Genomic DNA, 11,352 nt, shown 5'->3' with positions numbered 1-11,352 from the left:
CTTGTCTATATTATGCTTTTAAGGACACAGACTCACCATGCTAATGCTTTTTAAAAATGGGGAGGGGTTCCTGGGTGGCCCAGTCAGTTGAGCAACTGACTCTTGATTTTGACTCAGGTCATGATCCCAGGGTCATGGGATTGAGCCCTGCCTCAGGTTCCACACTGAGCATAGAGTCTGCTTAAGGTTCTAGCTCTCTGTCTGCCCCTCTCCCCTGCTTGTGCTCTCTTTAAAATAAAATAAAAAATAAAAAATAAATGGGGACATCACTGAAGGGTAGGGTTGAAAGACTAGAGTCATTTACGAGGTACTCACTTGTGAGATCTTGGACAGGTGACCGTAACCTTAATGTGCCTCAGTTTCCTCATCTGCAAAATGGAGACAAGTACTTACTCCCATAGGATTGTGGAGAGAATTAAAAATAACACATATGAAGCACTGAGAGCAGGGCCTGGCACACAGGAGGCACTCAATAATAGTTCACTCTTCCTTCTAGGTAAACCAAATTTGGCAATTCCCTGCAGACTACCATCTCTGAGGCCACTCTAGACTTCACACGGTATCTCCATATTTTCACCACTGTTTAAGTTTCTCTTGTTATGGCAGAAGATCACAACCTTCATGCAGGGGGGTGGCAGATACAGAGCCATCCCCCAGTGAATTCTCCCAGTGTCTCAACAATCTATACCCTTCTAACTTACCAGGTACCAGAGAGAATGAGACCAAGTCCTGAGACACACAGAGGATACCAACCTCTCTATTTGAATAAAACTAAACCAAATATTTTTGATCTAATGGTAAAATCCGCTGCCTCAAAATTGTTCATCTGAAATGTCCGGCTAATAGGGGAAATGATGGTTTGGGTTAATCCTAGCCACCAAAATATTTTCTAGTTAAAACTATTCATGTCTAAGCTTTTGGAGCAATTCTAGATGGACAGAGTTCTTGTTTAGAGCACACATTCACCATGGCATTCAGTACTGATGTTCTCAAAGAGAATGAAATTAATAAATCAATTTGGTTAGGAATAAAGCTATCCCAGGACTTTTCCAATAAAGGCAGGCTTAATCACGTTGTGTAGTTCTAACAGCTAGGAAAATAATTACTCACAAGGATAGAGAATACAATTAAAGTAGAACTTAGGGTGTATAAAATAAAATTATAATATCTACAAAGTCTCACTGATTTTGGTGGCTGAATGCCCCCAGCCGCACATATTCCTATGAAGATGAGTTTGTTCAAAGGAACAAATTGGAAATATTTTTAAAAATAGAGGTATTATATAACTGAGACACAATTCTGAGTTCCTAAATATATGTTCTTCCTCTGCTGGCCTTTCCACATTCTACATTCATGGGTCATCCTGGCTAATACACTGATAACCTAGTTTTCAGTAGAAATGTGCAGGTTAGATTAATTAGATGCTAAAGAATTACAACTTTTTTAGAAATTTTATGTTTTAAGATGTTGCACCAAGTAGATGAAGATAGAAAAAAAACCTACGTTATCTTCTGATTTCCAAAAATAAACACTGAAAATTTTATTGGAAAAAAAGAATCTCAAAAAACCCAAACCCCCAAATCAACCCAACTGAGACTCTGAATGATACATATACTAACTGAAACTCCACACATCACATTTCACTCACTGCTGGAGGACATTCTCCAAGTGTGACTAGAAAGAACATTTACGCATAGGACAGAGGCATGTTTGAAACCTTTTATTGAACAGGCAATGCATTGTGCAATGGTTAAGGACACAGATGCCTTGTGGAAAAGTTTAAAAATTATTTTTGGAAACAGTCTATGAATTGATGAACCCAGCTATGTTCCTTCTGCTCCTTCTTAGAGAGACTGTCTTCAGGAAAACTGTTTAATAGCTGCTCTTGGAAACGGCATCCCTGTTTTACCAAAAATGTCATGCCTAATAGTAAACATTTAAAGAAGACAGGATCCACAGGCAAGACCACACCCGGAGACACAAGTTGACCTCAGGTGGAAGCACAGACACACGTTCTCCTGGAAGACCTTCCCCTTTGTCCTTGCAGGCGCTTCCGACTAGGGCTTTCACTGCTCACTTCTGTTTTCTTCCTGTCAAGCCCTCTTTATCAAGGCAATTCTCAAAGACTCACATTCATACCTTTGGGCACAGGACCTTGTTCCTGGCCCTTTTCAATGGTGCTCTTGTTTTAGGGCACCTCTGGCCCAGGATTGTGGCTGTGTGTCTGTCTTTGTTGGCCTGGTTCCTTCCTCTTCCCCAGGCTTGCTCTCCCATAACTTGATAAAATCACTCTTCGGTTTCACAGTTTGTTTGCCTTGATTCACTGGCAGTTTTTAAGTAAGTGACCCGTCAAGGTAGTGGACGTTCTTTAGCAGCAGGCTGTCAGCCTATTTTATAATTTGGGGCATGTCACTCCAAGCTTGAGATTTCTTTCTGGCAAGTTCCATCCAGGATGGCTGATCTGCACTGGCATAACTGGCTCTCTTCAGCTGATGCAATTCTTTCTCCGTCATCACTGCAGACTGAGCCGCTGGAAAGAAGACAAAACAAACAGAAACATGAGAAATGAGTTTGGATTTCCACTTAAGCCTCTTGCGTTTCTTTAAAATATACGTCAAGGTCTTAGCTGTGGTCTCAAACACAAAATCTATTAATGTGTAAACACGTAAAGAAGATTCAAGCATAGAATAATTTGTGTAATAGAAAGACTTAAGAACGGTAGGCTCAAAATGGTTCTATCAACACAGTGAGGTAAGAGAAATTTTCAGAATAAAACTGCAGAAACTCTGGAGATCAGTTTGCACAACAGTGCAAATATTCTTAACACTGCCAAAGTGTATACTTAAAAATGGCTAGGATGGTAGATTTTGTTGTGTGTATTTTAAATCTATTAAATCTATTAAAAATAGATTTAAAAATACCGATGCAATAGCAGAGATGATTCTCAAAAACACTATGCTCGGTGAAAGAAAGCTACCTATAAAAGAACACATATTTTATGACTCTATTTATAAGAAATGTCCCCAAAGGCAAGTATATGGAGACAGAAAGTAGATTAGTGGTTACCTAGCCCTGGGGTTGGGAACGGTGAATGACTGTAAATGGGCATGAGTTTCTTTTTAGGGTGAGGGAAGTGTTCTAAAATTGGATTGTGATGGTTGTACAAGTCAGTAAATATACACTTATTGTCAATATACACTTGCTGAATTGTACACTGGAAATGGGTGAGTGTTATGACATGGAAGTGACATCTCAGCAAAAGCCATTTAAAAAATCAATGTGGCAAAGTAATTCAGAAAAGAAAACAAGAAAAGCAGGACCAGTTCTGGAAACATATTTCAAAGTAAAACCTTGGATTGTAAGGAACTTGTTCTGTGAGTGTCCCAAGTGTTCCACAGATGAATAAACATTTCTGATAAATTTTAACTTGATAAACGAGTGATGTCTTGCAATATGAGTAGTTTGTGATGCCGAACATCACATAGTCACAACCGAGCCAATGGTTCTTGAAATTTGCTTTGATATATGAGTGCTTTGGATTACAAACATGTTCCCAGAACAAACTGTGCTCGCAAAACAAGGTTTTACTGTATTTGGTACTGCTTGCAGGTTTCATACCCAAGTTCTGATGGGACAAGGAGATTCCTCTTTGCAGCCCTTCCTGGAGGCGAAGCTTTGTCCCCTGCCTCCGGTCCACAGTGGGTTTGGCAGGAGCAATCAGGAAAGACTTGCTGCGGACAAAGTCAGCTTGCTTCATGGGCTCCTATTAGGACACAAGAGAGACACCCTCTGTCTGGTCACCGACACTCCAAGAGGGGGCAAACATAACCAACAGCAGCGGGGCCACAGAACTTCTCTGCTGAGCTGAGTCATGCCACCGGTACTTTCTTGGCAGAGCTCTAATTTGTGCCCTTGCTGAGAGAAGCCTTTAGAATGTCAGACTCAGGCGAGTGTGGGGCCTTCTGCTACGCCCACACAGACGTCGTGGCTTCTGCCTTGTCCCCACACCTGGCCTCAGCCCTGCGTGTCGGATGGCAGGGATTCCATTTAAAAGTCATAATGAATTGTTTGGAAATAGTTTTGAAATTTTTATGACACCTGGTATGAACATGGATGCCCCAAATGGTTAGTATTCACTTTAGAAATTCCCTTAGTCTGCATGCAGGGTTTCAGGGCTGGGTACGATGGAGGTTTGGGTTCAAACAAAGGAAAACAGATGCTGTTGGAGGCTGGGGCTCATTTCCTCACATGGCTGAAACACGCTTATGGGTTTATCATGGTGGCTATTAGGGGGAATACAGAAGCTGAGGGTCTCGTCCTGTTTGTGAGCATAGATGCCTGGGGTTGAGAAAGCTGTTTCAGTGCAGAGTGTGAAGTGGAAACCCAGGTTCCAGCCCTGCAGCCCTACGTGAGGAACAAGAAGCCCCAGCAGGTGGCCAGCATAGCAGCAAAAGCAGGGCTTGTCCATTACCGTGCAACGAGCCGAGATGGAGCTGCTGACATGGCCACCATGCATCTGAGAAGTTATTTTAACCCCATTCCATTTCTCCAGATGCTGAGCTGTGTTGGAGGGCAGGGTGCAGCGAGCTGCCTAAGCGATCCACCCACTTCTAACAGTCCAGCTCACACCGAGGGCACCCATTAGCAATCGTCAGAGGCAAGGGTCTCTATAATGAACATGCAGAATGTGTGGGGTGCTGGGCCTCAGCTCTAGCTGGCTGGTCCCACCCTCTATCTATAGAGACAGAAAGCATTTGCTCTAAGCACCTGGGCTCTCTCGGGCGCCTTGGCTTGCTTTCCTATTTCTGACTTCAGGGTACGGACCCCAGGCTTGTCTTCCTGGTTAGGGGGCTGATTGGGGGTCCCTCGCCGTTTCTGCCGGGCAATGGTGATCCAGGGTGGTGCAGGCTGGCCCTCGGCTGCAGGAGGTGGACCCTTCTCTGTGGGTAAAGACACAAGATTATGCAAAACATCCCAGCCCTTGTCCAGTCTCACCTTTGGCTTCTCCCACACAGAGAACACTGCACAGAGGAGCTGGAGGCCAGGGTGTATGAGGGAGGAGGAGAGAGGGTCTGGGAAGCTTCTCTGGTGAGACCATTGTTTTTCTTCAGGGGACTTGGTTTTCTCACTTAAAGATGCATCAAAGAGATGATGCTCCTCTAGTCTGAGCCACAAAAAATTAAATGCAACTGCTCCTATATGCACATTTAAAAGCCACATTCCTCCCACAGGATACTTTCTGGAATGAGATAAAAATCAGTATATAAATAAGATTTCTTTAATATAAGCCTGGCATTTTGGGCTAGTACATACTATGTGATTCCTGATTTTCTTGGAAGTTTTGTAGACACACTATTATTATTTTTTTTTAAATTTTTTTTTCAACGTTTATTTATTTTTGGGACAGAGAGAGACAGAGCATGAACGGGGGAGGGGCAGAGAGAGAGGGAGACACAGAATCGGAAACAGGCTCCAGGCTCTGAGCCATCAGCCCAGAGCCCAACGCGGGGCTCGAACTCACGGACCGCGAGATCGTGACCTGGCTGAAGTTGGATGCTTAACCGACTGTGACACCCAGGCGCCCCTATTATTTTTTTAATTGTAAGCATAACCTTCCTTTTGTGGAGAGTGACACCAAAACTAGCCACAGTTGGTTTCCTTAATGTTCTAGAGAGAACAGAAATAGTGACTTTGTTTATTAAAAAAATTTTTTTAATGTTTCTTTATTTTTTTATTTTTGAGAGAGAAAGATAGAGTGTGAGCAGGGTAGGAGCAGAGAGAGAGGGAGAGAGAGAATCCAAGCAGGCTCTATACTGTCAGCACAGAGCCCAAAGCAGGGCTTGAACCCACAAATGTAAGAGCATGACCTGAGCCGAGATCAAGAGTCAGATGCTTAACTGACTGAGCCACCCAGGTGCCCCTAAAAAATTTTTTTTTAATATTTATTTATTTTTTAGAGAGAGAAAGACAGAGTGTGAGTATGGGAGGGGTGCAGAGAGAGGGAGACACAAAATCTGAAGCAGGCTCCAGACTCTGAGCTGCCAGCACAGAGCATGATGCAGGGCTTGAACTCACAAACTGTGAGATCATGATCTGAACCAAAGTTGGATGCTTAACTGACTGAGCCACCTAAGAGCCTCTATGAGTCCCTCTTTTTATCTCTGTATTTGCATATTTTCTTTGATGAAAATTTATTATCTTTATCCACAGAAAAAAGAAGCAAGCTTACACTCTTCAAGGAAATCTATGACTTAAATAGTGGCTTCTCACAGGCATATCAAAAGTACACTGAATCCAGGGTGTCTGGGTGGCTCAGCTGGTTAAGCAGCATTGGCTCAGGTCATGATCTCACAGTTTGTGAGTTCAAGTCCTGCATCGAGCTCTCTGCTGTTAGCACAGAGGCTACTTTGGATCCACTGTCTCCTTCCCTCTGGACCCCTCCCCCGCTCATGTTCCCTCTCTCTCAAAAATAAATAAACATTAAAAAAAAAAAGTACACCGAATCCAAAGGTTCCCCACAAGCCCGCCTTTCTGAATGTTTGCCTGCTACCTCAGAAAACAAAGACAGAAGTGTATCCCCAGATGCCTGGCCCCTGACCGCTTTCCCTTCTACACAGTGCACCTTGGTCAGCAAGGTGAAGGCAGGGCCCATGTCGCAGCAATGCGTGCAGATATCTGTGAATACCTCTCGTTCTTGGTGGCTTGACATATACCACCCCTGGCTCTGACGTGATAGGATATTACTCTATTTGTTCTTGTTTCTGTCTCCGGTTTAACCTGCAGTCTTTCTCTCAGCTCCCCGGTCACCAAAGAGGGGCAGGGGACAGGAGCACCTGCTCTGCAAGCTTCGGTCTCTCGTCAGAGTTGAGAAGGGCCTCTGGCTTCACATGCTGACCTCTTCCTGGACTGGACAGCCGGGAATGGCTCCCACTCTTCTCCTGGCTGCTCCCTGAAGCCTCCACCCTGCTGGTCCCCAGGGAGCCCTGCTCTATCTCTTTCATTCATCCCTTGTCCCTTCTTGCTTCTTTAGGCTCTCCCTGGCAGCTGACCTCTTCTCTGCTGCTTTGCAAAGTGCTTGGGTCTCCCACAGCTTGAAAAGAACTGTCTCCACTGAGCCTCATCATCCCCTTGAAGCCCGAGTCCTCTGTTCTCCTCCACCCTCCACCTCCAATGGCCTCTGCCTGTGTCTCTTCAGCTAATGCCTGACCCAGTCACAACATGAGCGCTGCTCTCTCCATCCACCCAACCACTGAACTGTAAATCCTGAGGTCTCCATGTTCTCTACCTGCTCTACCCCTCGTACTGATGGAACTGCGTTAACCTTGCCTGGGAGGCCTGTCCTCCTTGGGTGTCTCCCTCCTGCCCCGGGTCCTTGTCGGACTCTTGCTCCCAAACCTGGAAATTCCTCCTTGCTCCTGACCCTCAGCCTTCATCGCTCCTTCTTCAAAATGTTCTCTCTGTTCCACGCTTGACTTCAAAACTCAGATTTGCTCAGACTATTTCTAAATGTACAATCATTTCTATTAGCCAGATCTCAACATTTCTGCTCTCCTCCTTCTCCTTCCCTTTGTCCTTCCTCCCTCCCTCCCTCCCTTTGGCATTTCCTATGTGCAAGGACCGTGCTAAATGCTAAGGTGGAAAAATAAGCAGCCAACTGTCCTGTTCTTTCAAAATCTCAAAATCTAGTGTGGGAAACTAAACACAAACAATCAACTGTAGTGGAAATTGGAAGATGCCACAGTTTACCAAGTGCTGGGTGGATGAAGGGCCTAACACTGGTAGGTGGTGGGTGAGGTGCTGTCTGGGTTGGGACCTGGAGAAGGAACCTTCCAGAGGGGCACCATAAGGCCTCCTAGGTGGAAGGGGCAGAAGGCAGAGCAGTAGGCAGGCTGGCTGAGAGGGGCTGATGGATCATGAAGGGACAGACTGAGAAGGGTCTTCTTGGCCTTTTTCCTGTCCATAATGGGGAGTCCTGGGGTTTGAACCAAGGGCACATTCTGAAGGCTGTGTGGAGAGGAAGTCAGACTGGGGAGGGATAGGGGCTGTGAGGTGAGGAAGGAGGCTATGGCCACAGTCCAGGAGGTGATAGGGATTAGACACCCTGTTCCAGAATCATCCCTACTTGCCCAGATGCTGCCTCCTCCATGAAGCCTACTCTGGTCAGCCTATCTGGTCAGCCTAGATGAATATGCTCTCCCTCTCCTAATCTGTCTTAAGAGATTTACCCCACTTCTTGGCTCACTGTCTGCCTCACTCATACATGCTTTCAGTCATTAGAACTTCTTATTTATTTAACAGACACACTCTGCAGACTATGCACCATGTAGTGTCCTAATATTAGCTCATTTATGATGTTGTTTTATGTTTTATATCTCATCTGAAGAACCCAGTGATTGCCTAGCACACAGAAGGTGGTTCCATGTTTTACAGAAGTCTGCATTTCTCTTACCTTAATCTCAATCTCTCATTCCAGGGAAACCTCATGGTCTTTCTAGACTTTTAACTTTTTTCTTTTATTTTTCAGAGACAGAGAGAGAGACAGAGAGTGCGCTAGTGAGCAGCAGGGGGCAGGGAGGGGGAAGGGTGGGGACAGACAGAGGATCTGAAGCTGGCTCCATGCCAACAGCACAGAGCCTGATGTGGGGGCTCGAACTCATGAACCATGAGATCATGACTTGAGCCAAAACCAAGAGTCAGATGCTTAACCGACTGAGCCACACAGGTGCCCCTGGACTTTTAACTGTTTTCTTAAGAAGATTTCTTTCCACTTCTCCTTTGATATTTTCCTCACACTCAATGACAGTTGTGCCCTCCATTTGGTCCTGGCCAGAATGAGATGTGTGGTGGTGCCACCCTGCCTGCTCTGTCCTGTACATGCTTGCTGCTCAGGAGCCTTTGCCACAGCACAGGCTGACTGGAGAGAGGGATTTTACTACAGGTTTAAACTCATTACCTCAGTCAACAGAATATTCTGAATAATTCTGTCAAGACTACAGATACACAGAGAGAAAATTTCCATCCCAAGTTTTAACCTAGAGGCTGAATGGCAGCTACGAAATGCCACAGTGGCCCCGCATCTCCCAGTGCTCTGGGTGGCTCTCCAGCCCCTCAGGTCTGTGTAGGGCAAGTGACACATGTGTCATTCTCACCACGAGGGTACAAGACAGCTCTGAGGAATTTCTATACCCTATTTGGGCCAAAAAAAAGTATTTAAAAACTCACTGGAAAAGGTTATACAGGGGCTATGTAGCATTCCTGGGGACCATGCGGATCAGGGGCCTAGAGCAAGGGCACCTGGGTGGCTTAGTTGTTAAGCATCGGACTTGGGCTCAGGTCATGATCTCACAGTTCCTGAGTTCCAGCCCCACATTGGTGAGCTTGAGTCTTGCTTTGGGTGAGCCCTGCTTCTCTCTCTCTCTGTCCCTCTCTCTCTTGCTTGCCCCTCCTGTCTCCGACTCCCTTGCATCCTCTCTCTCTCAAACATAAAATAAAAAATAAAATAAAATGGAGGCCTACAGCAAGGCTGGGGGCCCTCCTAGACCAGGCTCAAGGCTGACAGCTCACTGGACCAGAGGCAAATCCTATTCTGTCCAGTTTGGTCATAGGAACTGCGGTCTTGTAAACAATGCAGCTAAGTTCGGCTTGGCAAGAGGTGGCTTTTCTTTCCTTACATGGAGAGCATGCTGGCAGATTTCTTTGCAAAGAAGGGTCACTGGCCTCGGCTTTGCCTGTCAGTGGGCAGCTGTACTTTGTGTGTGAGTGTGTACACCTGTGTCAGGCATTCATGGGCAGGCTCATGGGACAGAGTGAGCTCTGCACCCACGCCCTGCTGTGCCAGTGTGACATCAAACAACCTACAACGGCAGTGCCACCAAGCACTGGGCCAGGCGCACGGCTGAGATCTTTCAGCAACCATTTTTCTTCTTTGGTTCCTATTTCTTTCCCCTGAGTGGTGGCCTCTCCTTGTATTCAGTGCTCTCTCCTCACCCCTTCATTCCTTGTCATGTCAGGAATGCGAGTGGGCCAGAGGGACCCTGACGGCCTCCAGACCCTTTCACAGGACAGTTCAGGACCAGCCTCATGGGTGGAGGGCACAGGAATGGTGGGAGAAATTCCAGGCACTGGGAAGGAAGCTTCCTACCATGGTTCAGAGAGGCCCGGGATTCCACCTGGAGCCTCACAGAGCCCACATGGAAGTGCCTGTGCCAGGTGAGCGCAGGCAGAGCGGCTGGGTAAAGAGCTATTCTGCTCTGTGGCAGAAGACCCAGCTGCCCAGCTGGCCACTCTGGTCTGCACTCCCATTCCCTGCACATGGTGCCACAGCAGGGGCAAGGACTGTGGGGCGTGTGCTATACTCCACAAGGCAAGGGAGGGGAGAGGAATGAAGACACAGGTAATGTGCAGGATAAGGCAGGTTGCAGGTGCCAAGTATCTTACTGTGTGACCGCTCTACTGCATGAATATTCAGGGTCAAGGTTCAACCATAAAAAAAGCTTCCGAGATTAAACACATTCAAAATGTCATCAATCCCAGGCTAATATAGATGTGGCAGCAGATTAAATAAAAGGAGCTGAAAACACTCCTTTGTTTACTCCTTTCTGCCTCAATACACAGACAACCTTAATCTTCTGGGGATTTGGCTAAAGGGCACTGACATCTCAATTTCTCCTCCCCACTTGACAACAGGTTTTTAAGCAGTCGGGTGTGCCTAGGTTTGCAACCAACAGCCCAGGAGCGTTTCTCACGCACAGGAAACCACTGATTCATGTCTGTATCTGTGTGATCTCCTTTACAGAGAGTCTGAGAGAGATGGACTCCCCCAAACACGTCTCCCCTGGAAAGGAAGACAGCAAATTTGATCTGCTGTACAGCATATGTAGAGTAAAACTTCTGGAAGACACAACACTTTCAATGCAGGAAGCTGTAACAGCCACAACGCTTGCCCTAAATAACTTAATTTCACATGAGGGCAACTTTTGATCAGGAAAATTATTTTTGTTGCTGTTATTTTGAGGACATGATTCTGTCAGAGGGGGAGGCTATGAGAAGTTTATACATTAGATTTTCTCCAGATTCCTTCTTTCTTCTTAACACATTCTCCTTCTTCAAGGGTTTGGTTTAAAAAGTATATTTATTGTTCAAGCATTCATTTCCAAGAGGGTTTGTTCTTGTGGTTGGTTCAGTAGGCTGTGGTAATGAGGACTGCTTCCTCCTTGGGGCCAGGAAACAGAGCAGCTACTGATGTGGCCCTGGGGCCTCCACGTCTAAGATTAAGGCCTCGGGCTAGCAAGGTGCTTTGGGGCAAATTCCAGAATCTTTCTGTGACTCAATTTCGGTGTCAAATGAGGAAAG

General features: G+C 46.0%; 1 protein-coding gene across 5 annotated transcripts in view; it reads right to left on the bottom strand.

Moving 5' to 3' along the window:
- Nucleotides 1-1,705: 1,705 nt before the first annotated feature.
- The window catches only part of CRACDL (CRACD like), a 138,666-nt gene continuing 129,019 nt past the window's right edge, over nt 1,706-11,352 (bottom strand). For all 5 annotated transcript variants that reach the window (XM_027072638.2, XM_027072639.2, XM_053200478.1 and 2 more), the window contains 3 exons: nt 4,768-4,940; nt 3,619-3,763; nt 1,706-2,530 (listed from right to left, as the gene is read on the bottom strand). In XM_027072638.2, the coding sequence (XP_026928439.1) occupies nt 2,388-2,530; nt 3,619-3,763; nt 4,768-4,940 (461 nt within the window). In that variant the 3' untranslated portion in view covers nt 1,706-2,387. The remainder of the gene's footprint in view (nt 2,531-3,618; nt 3,764-4,767; nt 4,941-11,352) is intronic.

This window comes from Acinonyx jubatus, chromosome A3 (assembly GCF_027475565.1).
Source record: "Acinonyx jubatus isolate Ajub_Pintada_27869175 chromosome A3, VMU_Ajub_asm_v1.0, whole genome shotgun sequence".
NCBI lineage: Eukaryota > Metazoa > Chordata > Mammalia > Carnivora > Felidae > Acinonyx > Acinonyx jubatus.
This window is presented reverse-complemented; position numbering and strand designations above follow the sequence as displayed.